The 22,421-nt window shown below is 39.8% G+C and overlaps 1 protein-coding gene and 1 pseudogene across 4 annotated transcripts in view; both read right to left on the bottom strand.

The window, feature by feature from the left end:
• MYPN (myopalladin) overlaps positions 1–22,421 on the bottom strand; it is a 126,680-nt gene that overhangs the window by 31,273 nt on the left and 72,986 nt on the right. For all 4 annotated transcript variants that reach the window (XM_053663832.1, XM_053663833.1, XM_053663831.1 and 1 more), the window contains 6 exons: positions 19,190–19,331; positions 17,295–17,318; positions 12,681–12,797; positions 11,791–12,163; positions 805–1,395; positions 290–428 (listed from right to left, as the gene is read on the bottom strand). In XM_053663832.1, the coding sequence (XP_053519807.1) occupies positions 290–428; positions 805–1,395; positions 11,791–12,163; positions 12,681–12,797; positions 17,295–17,318; positions 19,190–19,331 (1,386 nt within the window). The remainder of the gene's footprint in view (positions 1–289; positions 429–804; positions 1,396–11,790; positions 12,164–12,680; positions 12,798–17,294; positions 17,319–19,189; positions 19,332–22,421) is intronic.
• On the bottom strand, positions 7,027–10,355 carry LOC128627196 (nuclear ubiquitous casein and cyclin-dependent kinase substrate 1-like; annotated as a pseudogene).

Here is a 22,421-nt window from a genome sequence, read left to right as displayed (position 1 = left end):
AGAATGGACAGCTGACTATCTTGTCTCTCTGCTTCTTTAGTGTATTTTGTTTTAGTAAACCCTTGTAAACAAGGTAAACTGAGTTAACTCCAGGGGTAATCAAGAACTTCAGGCCTATGTGAACAGAGTTTACTACATGACCCTTGGTGAATCTGTGCCCTACCTTCCAAGACCGCTGTGACAACCTCACTGAGATCAGATGACCTGAGCATCCAAAGAAACACTGAATTAAGCAATTTTTTTCCTTCCAGTGAAATTCCAATAAACTACCTGAACCCAATAATCTTACCTGCTGGTTTGATCTGACATCACTGAAATTCATTTTTTTCCCCAAGTCTAGAATTACTGCATTCTTAGTTTCACGAATGGAATCATCATTCACTGGCTGAGGAGACTTTGTACTTTTCTTCATGAGTCCCTGGGATGGCCTGTAAAATAAAGTCATACCTGACACACCCATGAAAAGCACTGGTCAGTGCAGAAAGGCCTAGAAATCAGAGCGGTTGAAATGGCAACCAGACACCAGGAGTCATCAAGCACTTATGGATGGCATCTTGTGTGCAAAGTTGAGCACTGCCCGGAGAATCTGTGTTTGTAGAGGTGTTTTCAATATTTTAATTGCTAAAAATTATTTAAAGTAATCATGCCCTTTGTCCTAAGGTGTTCGATACCCACTTTGTGTCTAAAAGATAGGATTATTCAGGAACCCACTAAATGAGAGTCCTGTCCCAGTCCAAGCTATCTTATGTACGTGTCCCTGGTCAACTGACATGTTTTACACCAAGAAACTGCAAAGACACTTACGTGGACGGTGCGCTTCTAGGCAGCCCCATGGAATTGGTGGGTGGGATGGCAGGGAGAGAAGGCAGGACGGAGCTGAGGAAAGCCACTGGATTCTGAATGCGGCTGGTAGGAGAGACAGGAGTTGGGGACACACAGTGGGGCTGAAACTGGTTTCCGGTGGAGATGGAAAATGTGAGTGGCAGTTGTGCTGGCTCTACTGGACCTTGAGGGGGTGGCTCGTTTTGAACAGAAACTGTTCCTAGAGATTTGGTTTGCACGAAGGGGTGAGAAGCTAAGAGGTTTTCTTTGCTCACTGTCCTCTGAATGGTTTGGGGAGTGCTGCTCAGGGTGAACACTGGAGAGCTGGAAGGGGACATGGCTGCTGCGCTGGTGCTTGTGGAGGGAAAAAAATGCTTTGGCCGGGCCAAGCTGAACGTCTGGGATGAGGGGGACTTGGTGTGCTTGCTGGATGTTGTCACTGCCAGGGGAGCAGTGGAGTTCAAGACACTCATGTTGAAAGGAAACTCCTTAGGAGATGAAGGAGACGAGTTTTGCAACTGCTGTTGTTCCAGTAAGACTTGGTTGTGAAGCTGTTGGAGCTGACTGGAGTCGCTGTACAATAAAGCAAGAGTGGGGAGAGAGCAGGAAAATCGTCACCATCGGCTGATTAAGAAAACACAGTCAGAGTTGCCAGAAATCTGCTAACCAATTCCTTGGGAGTTGTTTCTCCTTCTAAATCAGTGTTATTGTCTGTAAGAAGGACAAGGCCAGTGCGATACACAGTAACTCTAGGAGGCATCATTCCCATTTTATTCTTTTGTTGTGACCTTGGAGTTGTGCAACATAGCAGCCCAATTTTAACGTTTATATTAACAAATTTTAAAAAATAAATAGAAACTATGGTCCTTTTGCTGGGAGTGCTCAAAGTTGAGATGAACAGTGTTTCAGCTTTGGGACAGAATGTACTGGGTCACAAGCTGATGCAAGTTACTGAAGGGGGCTGAATTCTCCAAGCCAATGTGCTGTATTCTTTACTCTGTCTCATTTTAGAGCAAACCTTTGCAGAGCAGCTACATGTGTCCAAGTGTTCCTCATCCTCCCCTGACGACAGAGCTGTGTAGAAAAGGTAACCATATATCCCGAACCATCCTAGACTGTCTTGGTTTACTCCTGTTTTCCTGGAGTAATTATTAACAGTCTTTTGCAGTCTAAAAAATGCCCTTGTTTAAATGATTAATTATACGGTCCTCCTAATTATAAACATTGCCTTAGACTTCGATTTTTTTAAATTTTTTGTTCCTAAATGGAGAAAGGAAGAGAATGGAGAAACTGGGAGCAGTTTCTTCATTTAGTATAGGAACTGGAGTCACAGAAGCATCACATGTTTTGCTTCAAGCCCCACAGTCGAATTTCTTTGAGTAAACCAGTTATTTTTAATGAATAAAAATGTCCAAAGGTCATATATGCAGGAAGTTGTCTGTCAAACTTTGCTGTTTAGGACAAGCTGTTCTTAAATGAGTAACCATAGGAATGTCTTCGAGTGAGAACGCAGTGCTCCAAGACCACTGCAGTTTTACGCTCTTTGGAAATATAAGTTGCTTCTGAAACATAGACAGTGATCTGTTGAACATGAGCTCTATTAAAACTGAAAGGTTTTATATTTTCTCACCATGAAAAAAGTCAACACCAATAGCAATTATTTTGAACCTTGACTTTTCTTAATTTTTGGAGTTTAACTTTTTCCTTTCCTTCATTAACATTTCTGATACACAATATATGGAAAAGTAACTCACAAATGGAGACCCATCTCCACTTTCATCACTGCTGTCAAATGCTACACACTCTGCAATCCTTTGTTCAGCTATGAAAACTCTTGCCTTGCGTTAAACTAAGAATTTCACTTGCCACAGTAACTTCTTTCTCCTCCTCCTCTTTATTTTATTGTACATGAAAGATTGAGCAATCAACAGAAACAGAAATATTTTTGTTAGATTATCCTTAGAAAAAGTGTATACAGTTAACGTTGTTTCTGCTAGTGTTGACTTCCACAATGGTGTGAAAATATACAAACTTCGAATTTTTAATGAAACTTCTGGCCAAAATGGGGAGGTATAGGTAAATACACTTTGCTTCCTCACACAACCAAAAGAAGGATAATAACCAACTTAAAAATAAAAACCAATCAGAATTGCCAGAAAATCAAACTGTATAGAAACCTGACAACCAAGGAGTTAGGAGAGAAACATTCATCCGGACTGGTAGGAAGGGCACAGCTGGGCAGCTGCGGTGGAGAGGACACTCAGAAAGGAGGTGGCTGGCAGTCCAGGTGGTCTCACATTTGTGTGTAAATAAACCAGGAGGAACAGCTAGGGAATGAGACAGGCCACGCAACCCAGGGCCCCGTATGGGAAAATAAAGCCTCAAAACCTCTGGCTGTAAAAAAACTGTGGGGGTTATGGTGGTGGGAGAGACTCCCAGTTTCACAGGAGAGTCTGTTGGAGGGACCCACAGGGTCCTAGAATGTACACAAACCCACCTACCTGGGTATCAGCACCAGAAGAGTGCAACTCACTTGTGGGTAGCAGGGAGAGTGACTGAAATCAGGGTGAGAGCTGAGCAGGCAGCATTGTTCCCTCCCCCACAGACAGGGCAGCAGGACAGCAAGGAGGGTTGCCCTGCCCTACCTAAGGCCCCACCCCCTTACAACTTAGCAGGTGCATGGAGACAAAGAAATAGGGCTCAAATGAAAGAACAGAGCAAAATGCCAGAAAGAGAGCTAAGTGATGAGGAGATGGCCAGCCTATCTGACGGAGAGTTCAAAGTCCTGGTGATCAAAATGCTCACAGAAATTACTGAGCTTGGTAGCAAAATGAAAGAACAAATGAAGGATACCAAAAATAAAATAAAGCACAATATTCAGGGAATGAACAGTGACAGGAAGGAAACCAGGACTCAAATCAATGATTTGGAACAAAAGGAAGGAATAAACATCCAGCTGGAACAGAATAAAGAAATAAGAATTCAAAAAAATGAAGAGAGGCTTGGGAAACTCTGGGACAACTTTAAATGTTCCCATATCCAAATTATAGGGGTGCCAGAGAGAGAAGAACGAGAGCAAGTAATAGAATGCTTATTTAAACAAATAACAAAGGGAAACTTCCTCAATCTAGCAAAGGAAATAGACTTCCAGGGAGTCCAGGAAGTCCAGAGAGTCCCAGAGAAGTTGGACCCAAAGAGGAACACACCAAGACACATCATAATTAAGTTACCCAAGATTAAAGATAAAGAGAGAATCTTAAAAGCAGCAGGAGGAAAGGAGAGAGTTACCTACAAAGGAGTACCCGTTAGGCTATCAGCTAATTTCTGAAAATAAACCTTGCAGGCAAGAAGGGGCTGGAAAAAAGTATTCCAAGTTATGAAAAAGCAAGGACCTACATCCAAGGACTTACTTTATCCAGCAAAGTTTTCATTTAGAATGGAAGGGCAGATAAAGTGCTTCCCAGATAAGGTCAAGTTGAAGGAGTACACCATCACCAAGCCCTTATTTTATGAAATGTTCAAGAGACTTATCTAAGAAATTGAAGAAGATAAAAAACTATGAACAGTAAAATGACAACAAACTCACAACTATCAACAAATGAACCTTAAAAAAAGAAAAACAACAAAAACAAAAACTAAGCAAACCACTGGAACAGGAACAGAATCTGAGAAATGGACATCACCAATGGAGGGTTTTCTGTGGTGAGGGGGAAGGGAAGAATGGGGGGAAAGGTACAGGGAATAAGAAGCATAACTGTTAGACATAAAATGGATGGGGAGAGGTCAAAAATGGTACAGGAAAGAGAGAATTCAAACAATTTATATGTACAACCCATGGACATGAACTAAGGAGGGGGAATGCCGAAGGGTTGGGGAGCTCAGGATGGAGGGGGGATAAAGGGGAAGAAACTGGGAAAACCATAATAGCATATTCAATAAAATATACTAAAAAAAGAAGCATAATTGGTAGGTACAAAATAGACAGCAGGTTAAAAATAGTATAGGAAATGAAGAAGCTGGAAAACTTAGATGTATGACCCATGGACATGAACAAAGGGGTGTTGGAATGCTGGAGGGAGGGATTATGCAGAGTGGAGAAGAATAAAGGTGAGGGAAAAAATGGGACAACTGTAATAGCATGGTCAATAAAACATACTTAAAAATTTTTAATGGACGACATATTCATGAGGTCACATTCTGTGAGTTCTGTAGAATAAAGATGATGCTATGTAGTTCTCAGGACATGTTTGTATTGTCTGAGTAAATTTTAATCTGGTGACGTTGCATAAATACTTTACTATGGTTATGGAAGTAGCAAAAGTAGTATATGAAAAGGAAGTACTCTTAGAAAGATAAGGTTGATAAAAATGGGTCAGGAAGTCATTTGGTATTACTTGATTCTTATTTTCCTTTAGTTTTAAATGAAGACTAAGAATGCATTTAGAATAATGTCTCTTTTTGTTTGAACAGGTTTTAAAATTTTTTTAAATTAAATTCTATTGTTTCAAAAGACATTTAAAACAGCTGTTTGGATTCACTCATTCATTACATCCAGGCAAGGTGTCAATTCCATTTTTCAACAAACTTTTATTAAATCTTCTATTCATCTAGTTTGCTAGGTACTATAGGAAATAGAAATGTGCCTGAGATAGTATGAGCTATCCAGGGCTCAAAAATCTTTCTATATGTACATGTAACAGAAATAACCAGTGGCTATTTACAGATAACATATGGAATTTACTTATATATGTTTAATAATGAAGAAGCAATGTTGATGAAAAAAATAAAGATTAATTATAAAGCATACTAGTTCTAATATCCTGAATAACCTGTCTAATTCAAAGTAACAGCCTGTTATAAATTACTATAAGGTTAGCTGCTCAGATCTTGCTGCTATAAAGATTATTTTATTTTACTTTATTTTTTGAATTTCACATTAACTGGCATTTTATTTGCTTAAAACCTAAACATTGTTAGTTTGAGAAGAAATCCACTGTGATGTATAGAGCTTGCTATTTAAATTCTAGGGTTTTTTCAGTTTTGTGTTTATTTCATTAATTAAAAAATTTCAGTTAGAGTTTACATTCATTATTATTTTGTATTGATTTCAGGGGTACGGCCTAGTGGTTAGACAATCGTACATGTCACAAAGTGCTGCCCCTGATATTCCCAGTACTCAAATGGCACCATACATGGTTATTACAATGACTGTATCTCCTGTGCTATATTATACATCCCCATGACTGTTTCGTAACTACCAATCTGCACTTCTCAATCCCTTCACCTTTTTCATCCAGTGCCCCAACCCCTCGCAGGACCTCATTCCCAAGCTCAGGGTTCTTAAGCTTCGACACAGACCCACTAGGGCCACAGCCTCAGCCTGGACCTATGTTCTAGGTGTTTTTTTTTTTTTAATCCTTGGTAAAATTTTACCCAAGAAACAGAATACATATAGCTTTTAAAACATGAACCGTTAGATAATAAAATAAGAAATTAAACACAATTTAAGTTTGGGAGGCTGTTTTTATTTTTATTTATTGTTTTAATGCCTTAAAGATTGGAGCAGAATAAAAGAATTATTGGCTTTGAATTTCTTTGAGATAACAAGTGATAAAAGTAAAAATAAACAAACGAACAAACCCATACCCTCAAACAAGGTCAGGTAACCTACTCCCTGCCCTGCCCGCATGGTGAAAAAATAAACTTTTACTAGATAACAATAGATTTAAAAAAAAAGTCCAAGTAGAGAAAGAAGCAATCATTTTAAACTAAAACCCTCCTGTTTTTGGGGGTTACTGATAAATTTGCTACTGTTTAGCAAAAAGCAATATTTCCATAGTGTTCATCTCAAATCTTATCATTTTACAACTGTGGTATACCATTCATTAAAAATAAAAAGATGAAGCAGTCAATCCAGTGATTGATTTGATGTGGCTCTCATTGAAAAAGCCAGGGAAGAGAGGGTGGTGGCAAAGAAAAGACCAATAGACAAAAAGGTAAATTAGACATGCGATGGTTTTCTTAATTAAAAAAAAATTAAAGAGAAAATGCTATTTTCAACAAGAGGGGAAAAAAGCACTGAAAGCCCAGGAGTCAAGCCTTCGACAAAACTGTTTTATCTTACATAGGTCCCCGGCCCCCTTTTATTTTTTCCTTTTTTTTTTTCTTTTCTCAAATAAAATCTCTCGCAAACCACCGTCACTTCTAATCCTGCCCAGACCGGGCTTCTTCCCCAGGCTTCTCATGTGCACGGCTCGTCGCTGTTGTCTTTTCTGGAGCGTCCGGTCCTCGTCCTCTGCTTTGGGAGGAGGCGTCTTCTCCTGATGCCTTTGAAGCTGCGGGGCGACCCACTTTCCCTGTGCCTTTCACAGGACTAGCCTGGGTTTGGGCATTTTCTTCTCTCTCTCAGGTTAGGACTCCTTAACCATCTCCCCCCCTCCCCCCCCTTTTTGAACCGGCGCAGTCACTGTCATTGTCGTCTAGCGTCAGGAAATCTCCGTCGCTGCGGAATCTAACTCCTGGATCGGCGCCTGGTCCTCCTCTTGTTCTCCGCTGGTTCTTCCACGCGCATCTCTCTCTGTTTAGCAGCTGTTTTCGAGGCTGCCTGCCGCTGCTGGAGCACATTTCTTAGCATCTTCTTTTGCATCTTCACTGTCCTCTGCTGAGTGAGAATCGTCCTTCTTCGTCTTCACATCTTTTTCTTCTGAGTCTTCACAATCTTCCTGTGAATTCTCTCCAGATCGCCTCTTACTTTTAGCTTCTCGACCGAATTTTCTTAGCTGGAACGTCTGACTCTACCTCGTTATCTTCATCAGCATCGTTAGATTCCTGAAACTGTGAATAACCAACGACCTTCCTGTTTCTGACAAGCCGAGACTTGTTCGCTGCGGAATCAGGACGGAGAGGAGAAGCCAAAGACCAGGACGCCCGCAGCCCGCGCCTCCCCCTGGGGCCGAGAGCGCAGAGCGCAGAGCGCAGAGCAGGGGGCTTCTCGAGCTCCCCCCGCTCCTTGGTTGGGAGACCCGTGAATGACGAATGCCCCTCTCTTCAAAAATGGATGAATCAAACGACCCCGCTATAAAGGTTGCTGAAATCGGCTTTTATACCCAAGCTTTTTTCCTATAGAATTACCCGCTTTCTTGGGTTACTTGAAAATATCTCCTCTGTTCCCACAACTTAAGCATTATGATAAAAAAATATGGGTTTTGTAGACACGCAGACTTAGCTCCTAATCCTGCCTCTGCCACTCATCTGTATGGCTTTGGGCAGTTTCTAGACTTTTCGGACCCCATTTCCCTAATTAAATAGAAATAAGTAACAACTGTAGATTTTGTTGTGCGAATTGATAAATAAATCACCAAAAATGTATAGTGGTCAATAAATGATGGCGCTTATATTTTTTGGTTTCTGAACTACGAATACAAATTTCAAACTTTGTGAGAATGAATATCAATTTCAGAATTATAAGGAGTTTCTTGTGGTTTCTGGAATAGAAGAGAATTTCTTAGGGATTTTGAACTGACAAGGTCAAATGTCAATGACAAACACAACAAAACAAACTTGGGATACTGTACCAAGTACTCTTGAAAGCAGTTTTGGCAAGAACAATTTTGGGCACTGTGTGCTGGAGCTGACTCTGGAGAGGAGATAATACACATCTCATCCCTATTCCCAGTTCAAAGACCTTTCTTTTGTAGCTCACAGTCAGCCCTCTGGGGGAGGAAACTTGCAAATGACACAGTCAAGGCTTCCTTGCCTTTGTCCATTGTGAAAACACTTGCCAGCACAGTACTAATTAGGATCACTAATTCTGAGTAAATACGTCTTTGCAATCATCTTTTAGCTGTGGTTTTAGCAGTGGCACATTAGAATCTCCTGAATAGCATAAAAGACAAACAAACCTCATTGATATAGGCATCACTATCCAAATCGCTAATTAGTGTGAGAAAGGATCCAGATCTAGTTATTATTATCTTTTAAAATGTAGGTCAGTGATTCTTAAACTTCATTGAACCTAAGAATTCTCTGGAGGCTCTTGTTAAAACACAGATTTCTGGGCCCCACTCCCAGAGCTGCTGATTCAATAGGTGCCATGGGACCTGAGATTCTGCATTTTACTAAGCTTCTAGGTGATGCCGATGCTGTAAGCAGCAAGGCTCTAGGTGATTTTTGCCTGATGCTATAGGTGATCTCTACCTAAGAGCATCCAGGACTGTGCAACACTGCTCTGAAGAAACACTTGTCCCAAAGTGTAGGCTTTCCAGTACATTTTTATTTTCATCTGACGTTTTACTCACTTTAAATGTAATTACTGTTTTTTTTCCTGGGTGTGGAGGGGTGTGTCAGGGGGTAGGATGGGGTTACAATTCAGGTTGTCCACCTCCAAACCGGTAGTTTCTGACTCAGGTGTACATTAAAATAGTCTGTGGAGCAATGCTGATTCAACTGGGAGGGAAGGAATGAATATTTTTTAAAAGCTCTAAATTTTATTGTAGTGAGTAGCCAGGATGATGAATCATTGATCCAGACAGCTTGATATTCAAGTTGAAAATTTCAAAGTCTGAATTATCTAGGCTCTGATGATGTTTTTAAAAATGACAGCTCCCCTTTCTATTGCGCTTTTAAGATCTCCAAGAATTATGTTTGTTGTTCATATGAGTGGCAAATTGAAGGAACAAGCAGAAAATTATATCCTTGAAAAGACTGTTCAGAGAATCAACAGATTTTAATGCAATAATAGATTAAAATGGATGAGGCTGAAACCAGTAAGACAAGGTTGTAGGCATGTGGATTCATTAAGGACACGTGTGTGAGCATGCACGTGTATCTACACTAACACAAACCTTAATGTACACAATTAAGAGAAAACTTTAAAAAGGCAAAAAAATATTGAAGAATTATACAGTGCTGAGGACTGAATTTCTAGAGGGTGTCACTATATAATTTAGTAGAAAGAAGTTTTGTATTCATTGAAAGTCTCATGTGGCAGATACCACTGGCTGATTGCTTTGTAAAAGAACTTGATTTTGTTCATGGCATCAACATGTGCGGCCAAGACCACACTTTCTTGCCTCCTTTGTGACTAGTATAACGTGTGATTAAGTTCTGGCCAAAGAGATATAAGCAGAAGATTTGGGTAAGACCAACAAAGCTTCTAAAAGGCGTCTGGCCTCAGGACTTCCACGCACTTGCCCTTCTTGCTGCTTGAAATGCAGGTGTGAGGACCAGACCACCATCTCAGACCATGAAGGAACCTGCAGAAGCAGCCAGTGCTAAAGCCAGCAGAGCAGAAGGATAGGAGACTGGGCTCACAATGATTGCAGAGCCATCATAACAGCCCCAACTGCCCATCTAATGCCTTCCTTTGAGAGAGAAACACTTATGTGTTTAATCTACTATTAGTTTGGGTTTTCTGCAACATGAAACTAAACCTGATCCAAACTGACATACCTAATAGCCTCTAAACAGTCCCTGGGTAGAGGAGGCCCTGCAAAGGAGGCAATGCCCAAACGAGATTGTTTTGGGTTACTCATTCCCACAACTCCCCCCTCTGAGAACTGCCCCATCCCCTCTGCCTCTACCCCCACTCCCTGCCCCAGCCTGTGATCTGTGTGACTCTCCTTCCTTCCAAGCATTAAGTCCTCTACACTTGACCAGGCCAGACCAATTGGTATTTGGAATTTAGCTGTTGAGAACAATTTAGTTAGCAGTGGAACTTGACACAAATTGTGATGTAGAATGAGACATGCCATCATGGGCCAAGCATGAACAGAGAAATCTTCAAAGCAAGAACAGTGGAGTGGACGTGCAAAGAGGAGACAAGGAAGTACTCAAGAAGACTGAGAGTGAGAGGCAGACAGAGGTTGGACTAACCATGTGATCCCAGCTCCCAACCCCCTCCTTTGTGCAGGGCATGGTTGTGTTTGGTTTCCCATTCCTGCAGAGATCCCTGCAATAGCCTCTTCCCCTCTACTTACTATGAGTGGATTCCTATCTCCTGGGGCCAGCAGAACTTTGAGGGGACAGAGACTATTCTGGATACCACTTGCTACGAAACATGCTTCATAACATTTAATATTAATATGCCCCGAATTTTCCCTTACGTGGTAGTGAGAAAAATATGAAACTAAACAAGATGAAATACGTGAAATGAACATCTCATGGTCAGCACTGAGAAACATGATGGGAGTGCAGATACTACAGATTTTAATGCAGATAGTCAAAGGTTTATGTAATATAAACATAAATTTTATCATTTTGATGTGTGGATAAAACAGAACATAGTAGTAGCATCATGTTCTACACTTGCTTTACTATGGATGAACTTTAAACATCGCAACGTGTCTCTGACGTGGCTCTCTAGCTGTATCAGTCTCCTGAGGTGAGTCTGAAAAACATGGCTTCTTCTTTCATCCCATGTAGGAGGTGAGGAAGTGTGGTCTTTGGCTGTATGTGTTGATACCATGAATAAAATCAAGTTCTTTTACAAAGTAATCAGCCCGTGGGTTATTTTTATGCTCAACCCACTGAGGCTACTATAGCTTATCTAGCCATAGCACAGAACTATCCAAAAAATACTAAATATCTTTTCCATGATGACTAAAAAAGCTTAAATTGAAGCAGAAATGGGAAATATAAGGATGAAATTACAGACAATTGGGATTATTAGAGGCAAGAAAGAGCTTTATAAAAGGAGTTTAGAAACACTTTACTTGGACAGTTTGACTAATATTAGACTAACATATTTTTTAGCTAGTTTAGCGGTAACACTTCTTGAAGGTAGATTATTAATAGTAAGGATGATAGTGATAGTGCTCTTTGATTGGTGTAAGGATATATGGTTTTTAGAGCACTGGAAGTGTTTTTTCTCATTTTGTAATTCCCCTTTGCAGCTCCATCATTTTCAAGAGGGCAAGACTCAGAGAAGCTCACAGGCATGCTTAGTTATCCGTTCTAATTTGTACTTACAGTTTGGGTTTGGCCAGGACTGGAGGGGGCTCTTTGACAGGTGAAGAAGGCTCAGAGATTTTTGCTGCCTGTCCATTGAATTTCTCCAGGAAAGAATCAGGCCTGATCTGGTTGGGAGCCACCATGCCACTCTCAGAGGACACTTCGCTTCCTTTGTCATCTTCAGGCAGGTTGAAGTGTACGCGGAGCCCAATCCTCGAGCTGGACCGGGGCTCATTGTGGTTCACCAGAACTCCTTCCAGTTTGGGTTTAGGGGGTCGTTCCACAGGAGGAGGCTCTGGGTTGGGTGGGGATGACTGTTGCTCAGTAGCAGCCAGGTTGGTGGTGGAATTGACTGGGTGAAGAGACCCATTGTTTCTGAGGTCTTCATTTCCTGAAACGACAACAGTGGGCCTGCCTGAGCTGTCAGCCTAACCCAATAAGCGTGAGACAGGATTGTAGCCACGAGCTGGGGCGTGGGTGCAGACCAGATGATTAGGCTAAAGGGAAAATGTGTGTCAAACACAAGGGGTATAATCTGGGGCATTAGAGAATGGTGAGGACACAGGAAAAAACTAAACAAAAAAATTTAAATACTGTTTTGGAAAGAATATTGGAAATTTATGTAAAACAAAAGATGTTTTCTTAGGAAGTATAATAGATAGCAATGGGGCAACTGGGGTGGTGGCGATGGTTATAAATGCAGTAAGTCGAAAACTGGATATTGTTCAAAAACACTTTCCTCAATAATTCAATTTTTAAAAGGAGAGCTAAGTAAGCTTCATGTGAAAAGCAGTGAGGAAAGAAAATATAAACTCTGCATACACATATTCACCGAGCCACACCAGCCAGGACCATACTCATGCTCAAAGTCATAGTCTAAATTGTTCTGGCACTTAAAGGGCCCTTACCTCTTACATCGAGTTGTGCAATGCTTGACACTGTGCCGTATTTATTGCTTGCAGTACATGTGAAGCACCCAGAGTCTTCTGCAAACACTTCAGCAATGACCAAAGTGCAAATCTCCTCTAAATACCAATAAAATAAAATGGTTACTGACGCAGTCATGAAAATGAAATAATGGAATTTACTGATATCAGATGGTAATTCTATGTGAGTCAATATAAGAAGTCGATTACATTAATTTTTTGAACATAATTAGTCCAAACAATGTTTTTAATTGAATTGACCGATTAACAGGCTAAATGAGTCAAAGCATATAGAACAAATAGTCCATTTAGACAGACTATTGCCAAGAGAACTTTATGATAATATAATATATAATAGATTCTGAAATTATCTTCTACTTTCATGTTGCCAGTTCAGATGACCAAAGTAGAACTGAGGAACAGTAATCTTAAAAATCACAAAAACAAATTAGGAGTTGAAGCAAAAGGAGGTTTGTGTGAAATAAAAGGGTTAGTAAAATTTTTTTTAAACTTGGTCTCTCACTATTTCTGTGGAAACGTTTGTAGTGAGGTACTTTTAAAGGAAGGCTACAATTTAAAACTGGATAATAAATATTTTGCTTGGCTAGTAGTAATAATAGTCAGTAGAATAACTTGAAATTCTGGGTGAAGCAGAAGTGAAATGCATTTTTTCCCTTTGTAATACTATGGTAATTCTCATGGATTATTCCAATACAGAATATGGACCCCCTTTTGAATAACTACAGAAATGATTCCCAGATAGAGCCAGATGTTTACAGTCTAGAATTCTTACAGTTGACATTCCTTGGCAGTGAATGAAGAGACAGGTACGACAGTAGTGTAAGCCTCCAATTATCACTGAGTAGAAAAGCACGGTTATATAAGGAGAAACTTGACACCTCAGTGTTTCGTAACTAAGATAATTAGCTGGACAACCTCTAGGAAACCTGGATGGGAGGCCATGGCAGACAGCATTGAGTACCTGCTCAGTAACTCTACATCCTTCTTCCTCCTTGTTAACAGATTCCTAACTTTGTCTACCCTCCTGGGAGTGATCATATGCTTCACAGCAAGCAGGCCTTGCCCAGCCTCAGAGAGTGAATTGTGATTTATCACTCTAAGCCACTCATGCTAACTCTGTTCTTGATAAGTGATGGCATGTGACACAGGATTCTGGTCAATGAGATACTGGGGAAAGTCACCTGGGGAGTTTCTCAGAAAGTTGTTCGTGTTCTTTACATGGGACAACAGAGAGTGTTACTCCCTATTTTTACCTCTGAATATTATCATCTGCATTTAATACCCATAATTGTGGCAATGATCTTGGGTATATGAGAGAATCAGCCTAAGAGGATACTCTGAGAATGGCAGAATGGAAAGTGAAAAAAATTGGCCCTGATGATCTCTGAGATACTAAAGTAACCAATCTCAAGACTGCCATTTCTTAGGGCACATTGCTATGTGAGAAAACACATTTTTCTTATAGCTCAAGCCACTTTTACCTAGGACTTCTTTACTTACTGCCCAAAGAATCCTAAATGACAGGCAAAGTTTGGTTTTGGTGGCTCTCTGTCCTTTTTCTGAGCCCTTGGTTGTGCTTCCTGCTCTGTGTTCCCCTTCCAAACATTCATACTTTCCTTTTTCAGTAAAGGAAAGTATGCTCTCAGAAAATGATCTGATAAATTCTTTCTCTCTACACTATACCTGCCTGATAAGATAAAGCATTTTGTCTCCAAAGGGTGCTTGAATTATACAAGATGAAAGGAAGAACTCTCTGGCTGTGAGATTATATTATTTATTATTATTTTTATTTTTATAAATAAATCCCAGGGTTTATTGGGCATCCCCCTTACATACTATATATTTTAAATTTCCTTTTTAAAATTTTTAAAAATTTTATTGATTATGCCATTACATTTGTTCTATTCCCCCTTCATTCCCCTCCACCCTGCACACCCCTCCCCCACCATTCCCTCCCCTTTAGTTCATGAACACGTGTTTCAAGTTCTTTAGATTCTATATTTTCCCTACTATTCTTACCCTCCCACCTATCTATTTTCTATCTACTGTCTATGCTGCTTATTTTCTGTACCTTCTCCCCCCTTCTCCTTCTCCCACTCCCCTGTTGCTAACCCTCCACGTGATCTTCATTTCTATGGTTCACTCCTGATCTAGCTGTTCTCTTAATTTGCTTTTGTTTTAGGTGTGGTTGTTAATAACTGTGAGCTTGCTATCCTTTCACTGTTCATCTTTTTTATCTTCTTTTTCTTAGGTAAGTCCCTTTAACATTTCATATAATAAGGGCTTGGTGATGATGAACTCCTCGAATTTGGTCTTATCTGAGAAGCACTTTATCTGCCCTTCCATTCTAAATGAAAACTTTGCTGGATAGAGCAATCTTGGTTGTAGGTCCTTGGCTTTCATGACTTGGAATAATTCTTTCCAGCCCCTTCTTGCCTGGAAGGTCTCTTTTGAGAAATCAGCTGACAGTCTGATGGAAACTCCTTTGTAGGTGACTGTCCCCTTATCTCTTGCTGCTTCTAAGACTGTCTCCTTCATTTTAATCTTGGCTAACATAATGATGATGTGCCTTGGTGTGTTCCTTCTTGAGTCCAACTTCTTTGGGACTCTCTGAGCTTCCTGGATTTCCCGGAAGTCTATTCCCTTTGCCAGAATGGGGAAGTTCTCTTTTATTATTTGTTCAAATAAGGTTTCCACTCGTAACTGTTCCTCTTCCCCTCTGGTACCCCTATAATTTGGATGTTGGAGCGTTTGAAGATGTCCTGGAGGTTCCTAAGCCTCTCTTCATTTTTTTGAATTCTTGTTTCTTCATATTTTTCTGTTTGGTCATTTTTTCCTTCCTTCTGGTCTGCTCCCTTGATTTGAGTCCCAGTTTCCTTTCCATTACTATTGGTTTCCTGTGCATTACCATTCATTTCAATTAGTTTAGCCTTCATATGTTCCTCTAATTTGTGACTAAAATCAACCAGTTCTGTGAGCATCCTGATCACCAGTATTTTGAACTATGCATCTGAAAGTTTGGCTACTTCTTCATCGCTTAGATTTATTGGCTCTGGGGCTCTTGAGCTCAAGTTGTTCTTGAGCCATGTTTTGATCTGTTTGTGTCTGTTACATATGAGGAGAGGCGCCTTAGTTGTTCACCAGGGCGGGGCCACCCAGGTGGCTGGTTTGTGATGCTGTATGTGGGGGCGGGATCAGAGAGGGAGCAATGACAATCCTCTCCGCTTGCCCAGTCTGCCTCAGCGCTCGCCCCCGCCTACTTATCCGAGCACAAATGTGCGAGCCCGCTGCCCTGCGCTGGCCATCGTGGCCTTCCCGATCTGTCTCAGTGCTTGCCTCTTCACTGGTTTATCTGTGTGGAAATGCGCGACTGACTGCATACAGCTGGCCGTGCCTCTTCCCTGGGTTCTGCTCTTAGCTAGCGCGTACCTGGGATCCCCGCCCTTGGCTGCCAGTGCACTGCCCTGGTCAGAAGATATTTTTTGCCCGACCAGCTCTGCCGCTGGCTTCGCCCCTCTCACCGGTTTAGCTGAGTGTTTCGCTGTTTTCGGACTCCATATTTGATTTTCTGTGTGGTTCGGTTGCATTTATTATTGTTAAAACTTTGTTGTTTTTAGATTTGGTTGTGCAAGGATGCAAAGTATTCCCACCTATGCCTCCATCTTGGCGGAAGTCCCTGGCTGTGAGATTTTAGATGATGGAGCTGGGAAAGGCAGGATTCATTGTGGGCAGGGACCACTTTTGAGTGGCTATGAAATTATTTTGTATATGAGACTGCCTAGTGAAAATACCTGCTCTGGATGAATGTGTCAAAGGCCTGAAATATTTTCAAGGGGGAAAATACTTCTCCACTACATACAATGCAAGAATAAGATCCCTCTGGTCTTTACTATGTATCCCCCAAGGGCCTAGTGCAAGGCTATGCAATATGGATGTTCAGAGTTTACTTCTGGAATGCCTTTCCATTCAGTTTCCAGAAGAGAGTTATAATAATGAAATTCCAAACTATCATTCTTACCCAGGGGTAAAAATACAATGTGACATTTCAGGGTGATCACAAAGAGGACATTCAGGTGTTTATGCTTGGATTGTGAGTGACTTATATTTTTCAGAGGTAAGAGCTTCACCTACTTGCCACTTCCATGTCACCTTGGTGTCCTTCCAACTAAATCTAATACCGCCGCAGACATTGTCTTGATTCTGTAGATTCCAAAATCTGATGCATAAGTTTTCAGAATCATAGGCTGCAAAGTTGGAATTGATCTAGTATTATGGAAATTGCTCTGCTCAGTTTTGGGGGGTCATGAGTAAGGGACAAAGAAAGACGGAAGGTATTCCTAAGACACATTCCTCAATACCAAGAACTAACTGCATTCATATTAGGTAGTGGATACATATTCCAAATTTGCACATGCTCTCCTTTCTTTCTTCACAGTAATAGCTAGGGTCGGTTTGGATTTTTTCCCTAAAACTTTATTTTTCATTTTTTCTTGACAGCAGTGTAATTCCAATATGTTTTGTTATATGTATCAAATTATTGATCACATACTAATACATTAAAGTTAAAATATTTACCTGGCTCTGCCATGGATCGAGGTTCTAAAAGAAAAAAAAATTAGAAGAGTCTTAGCATTTATTTTACTAGGAGACTATATTTTCATTAGAAGCTTTTATAGAATTTTATGGTCACTTGCATACTCATGAGTGATTAGTTAAAGTTAAGTTGTAAATGTTAAGTAAAATGACCTAAGCACCAGTGGCCTCCACAGGGAGCAGACAGTTGTGACAGAAGGACAGCAAGAGAGTTGCTCTCTAAATGATGTGGCTACATCTTGAGACACACCTGGGTTGCACTTGAGACATGTGAACCTTAGGTGAAGAAAAGTTACTGAGTTAGCTGGGACTCAGGAACCACTGGCTTTTATTGGTAACCATTCAGCCTTGCCTGAAAAAAAAGAAGACTGAGACTTTGTGAAGACTGAGAGATTATTTTTGCCCTTGGGCTCTCACATCCCAATGAAATGTAAAGTGTACCTCCTGCTCTAAGGTTTCTAATATTAAGGGCTTCAAGATTAGATGACAGGTTCCTTGAGAGCCGGTCCTTTATCTCAAAAGTTTTTTGTGTTTCTGAAAGTGCCCACATGGTACTGCATACAGGTGTGCAATTAATGTTTACCAAATTTCAGGCACTCAGTCAGTACTCGTTAGTTACAATCTTCTACACTGATAGAATATTGAAGTTTTTTATCAGTTTTAGTGCTACTCAGAATATATTATTGTCGCTGTCACTGCTGTTAAACTTAATAGTAGCTTGATTCATATATCATACTGATCTGTACTACAGTTTTGTGAGAGGCAGAAAAAATTAACAAAAAAGCAGATACATTTCAATGTGTTTTATGCTGAAATGGGTCAAGATGAACACACATAACAAGAAGAATTAACCACTTGAATATATAAGTAATTCTTACAATAAAAAATCTAATATAAAAATGAGCAAAGGATATAAACAGGTAATTTAAAAATAAAGAAATACAAAGACCAAGTAAATATGAAAAAGTTCCATCCCACATCTAATTAGTGAAGTGCGAATCAAAAGAAGTGTTCCCACTTGGGGCCTATAAAATTAGTGAAGATAAAAAAATCTTGAATCCCCATTGTTAGTGAAAGTATGAGACAAAAGGCATTCCCATAGATAGAATGACATGTGGCCCAGTTCAGCTGGGACAGACCTGGTTTATTCCTGGGATCGTTATGTAATTATTCATAGCACCCGCTTTCACTCCCCACAGTGTTTCAGATTGGGTGATAAATTATGTGATCATCCTATATTTAATTCAACCTTTTGAGATGGTATTTTGGCAATATATATTAAAAGTATAAGAAAAGTTAATTTACAATAGCAATTCTCATACTTAAATTTATTTTATATTCACAAAAATTTTCTGGTAACATGCACTGAAGCACAGTTTATAACAGTAAAAATTTGTGAACAATCTAAATGTTCAACGATAGGAAATTAGTTGTATTAATATATTTTTAAAAGTAAGAAAGGCCTATATTTATTAACATGGAAAGATGTTCATTAAATGTTCAATAAAAAAAAGTAATTTACAAAAAGGAGTATGTTTTACAGTGACATACAATATTATGTCAGTTCCAAGTGTATAACCCAGTGATAAGACACTTATATAACTTACAAAATGCTCACTCCAATGAATGGAGTATTAATCTGACACCATAAAACATTATGATTTGTTTTTACTAAAAATATGCATGGAAAAAATTTTTGGAGAATATACACCAAAATAGTAATAGTGTTCATTTTGGGAGATTATGATTTCAAGTAATTTTTATTTTATTCTTTTTTATTATATTTTAATTAGCCGTTAAACTTTATGAAAATTAATGTATACAATATATTTATAAAAATTAATTATCAGATGAATATTTTCAAAGCATCAACTTACTTTTCTGTAAAATTCTAAAATCTGGAGAATCTTCTATCAAGGTCCCTTCTCTGTACCACTCAACTCTAGGAGATGGAGCTCCTTTCACTCTGCATTCAAAGACAACCAGCTGGCCCTCAGAGGCTGATAAATTTTGTAACATCTATAATGAGAAGAACATTATTAGAACCCAAAAGCATACATTTTGAAATCTCGTTCCAGTGCTGCATTTTAGTAGATACTACTGCCTCTGTCTTTGGATTTCCCCCAAATCTTCTACGTCTCCAGCAGCTTCAGTTCTGTGCGTGTGCATTGTCTTTATGACCCTGTTTCCTCACTATTTCTTCCTTTTCCTCTCTGTTGCAGTGCTGGACAAGTTTACTAAATACTAGGGAAAAGATTTTTGAGCAGATCCAAAAAATGTTAATTTATTGGTAAAGTACTTCTGTTCTTCAATGCCTACATGGTTTCCAAAAATAATAACAATTTAAAAAACCTGCAGCGAGTATCTACTGGGGTACTCAGCATAAGAATAACGTATTTTTCCACACAAGAATATTGCTGTCCATGAGGTGTAACATTTCTTTGGCCCAAGTAACTGACTCTGTTTTTCTAGCTTTGCTTTATTTACATTGTGTAGTCCTGGAAATTGACTTTTGTCTCGTTATTTTGTTTTCCTTATGTGTTCTTTACAATATAGCCTCAACATCTGTTCAGGGATATAAACAATGACAATCTCTATGAAATCATAGTCACATGTCTCAGAGCCTTGGGTCATGTAAAATATCTTGTAATTTTTTAAGGTATTATTCAATGTTTTTCCACACTTTCACATACACAAAAAAAGGTTTACAAAAACCACTTGGAACTGTAAAATATCAGTACATTCCATGATAGACTCTCCAAGAGAATGGAACTCACATTATCAAAACTAGTCTTTCACTCATCATGATTTTTGAACTTGAAGTCACACATTCCTGTAGGAGGTGATTCATTTGACTATAAAATGTTCCTTAGGTATGTGTGTGAGCACATTTTTGTTTTTCAGTTTGGACTAAAGATTATAAACAGAAAGGTTATGATGAACTTCCTCCACAAGTTCTTTTAGTAACACATGCTGCAATGCTTTCTATTATTACAATTTTGGGATCTGCAGTTAGGAAATAGTGAGTGGTTCAGAGAAGCATCAGAGAAGGGGACAGCCAATTTCTTTTTTTGCTTTTGTCATTCACTCTTATAAATATTTGGTGATTGTTTATAGCTCTTGTCTGAACAATGTATGGTATTTGGTACATGGCCGTATTGTATTTATGGCATTTGTCTGAGGAGTACGGGGGCGGGGAGGGGCAGAGAACCATGTGGTTTCAGCTACAGTAGATTTTTACCTCAGAGGGGTGTTGGGATGGCCAGGGGGGGTTGTAGTTCAAAGTTAGTGTTTTGTTGTTTTTTGTGTCTCCAAATTTGTTTGCTGAAGTAATTTAGGATGGGATTTTCACAGAGTGGTTTCTGGATTAATAAGGAATGATTTGATTAAAAAACCTTTTTATTCCTTTTCTACTCAAAACAACATCTTCTAGTGACAAGAATGAAATGCTTTCAGCAAGCAGGGAACATCAGTGAGTGCTGAGTGCTCCTGGCAGGCTGGTGAATGTGGCTCCATTCTGACATCTGAGCAAATTCTGTGTGAAAACAGAAATTTGGGGGCCTATCGAATACTTTAATGGTAGTCAGACATCTTCCTGGGATTCATATGTAATGGAGTTTCATTCCTTCTTCTTTTTTTAAATTTTACTTATTTTTTAGAGAGGGGGAAGGAAGGGAGAGAGAAATATTGATGTGTGAGAGAAACATTAATCAGCTGCCTCTTGCAGGCCCCCAGGCAGGGACCTGGCCTGCAACCCAGGCAAGCGCCATGACTGGAAATCAATCCATGACCTTTAGGGTTTGTGAGACGACCAATCCTCTGAGCCGCACCAGTCAGGGCTCTTTCCTTCCCCAGGCAAACAAATTAGAGAAACAAACAAAGAAACACCACCAACAAAAAAAGGTGGTGATGGCAGAAGGAATTGAAAAAAAATATGGCATATGGCTCTTTTTAAAATAGATGTAAGCAGAATGAGGTCAATTGATATGTTTTGACATGGCTTGCAGTTCAGTTCAGATATATAAGCCAGTTCTCAATCTGCAGAGGTTATAGCAAAGCCCTGCATGAAAAAGGACCTTTTTGAGAGAATATGTTGCTCACAATTGAGACCAACATTATTGTTGTTAGTCACTTGACATTGACAGCTGAGACCTGCGTCCAAGATGAGAGTTCAGCCAAGATACCTGGGTTACTGCAGTGAATGGAATATTCCCACTAAGAGCCTGCGGTGTAGGATAGAAGCTCACTCCAGTGTGCCACATCGTCAATACTCAGGAAAGGAAGTGCCGAGGGATCATCTCACAAGCCCTTTAGAAAAAGTTGCTGAAGGTCATAGTGTAAAGGACAATAATAGTGGTTATTGCTGAAAATTGCTTTTCTACAAAAGTCTCATGGAAGGGACCAGCACACATTGCTGGGCATCAGTGTCCAAAAGAGTCACACAGTTTGAACGTAGTGTAGACAGTGCCACATTCACACCAGGAGTGAGTCCTAGGCCGTGACTGATGGCGTAGTGTATACACTGTGTACCAACTTGATCACAATCATCCAAATGGCACTGAAGACAAATAAGGCAAATGAAACATTCCCCAACTGGCAAAGATTAAGTCAGTCTTAACTAAGAATTATGGGTCTGGACTGAAGTCACTCTAACTCTCCACAACTTCTTGAGGTAAACAGTATCCAAAGTGAAAATCTGTCTTGTGTGTCATCACCATGCTGGTCATCTGGGAAGACATTCTTTGTAGGGTGACTTGACTACGCAGAGCCATTTGATATTGGGCTTTTTTCTCTATTCCCCCTAAAGACACTCAGACCCCACAAAGCGATGAAAGCAGTAACTCCTTCTTAGCTGATGTGGAGGTTATTCACCACAGAATAAATATTACCACGCACCTGCTTTGTGCCAAGCCCCATGCCTAGTGATGTACATGTGAGCTGAAGGGACACAGTTCCTACTTAGTAGATCCTACCCATAAATATAATGCAGAGGCATCTTGAGGAAGGGCATCTTCCTTTTTGATTAAAAGATGTCAGCTACAAGGTTCATATTGCCATTTTATTTCTTTTTTAAGCCCGTTGACATTTTTGCAACTTGGAAGATGCTGC

This window comes from Artibeus jamaicensis, unplaced genomic scaffold (genome assembly GCF_021234435.1).
Source record: "Artibeus jamaicensis isolate MK-2021 breed Jamaican fruit bat unplaced genomic scaffold, CSHL_Jam_final contig_332, whole genome shotgun sequence".
NCBI lineage: Eukaryota > Metazoa > Chordata > Mammalia > Chiroptera > Phyllostomidae > Artibeus > Artibeus jamaicensis.
The sequence above is the reverse complement of the archived record's forward strand: the minus strand, read 5'-3'. Positions and strand labels throughout refer to the sequence as shown.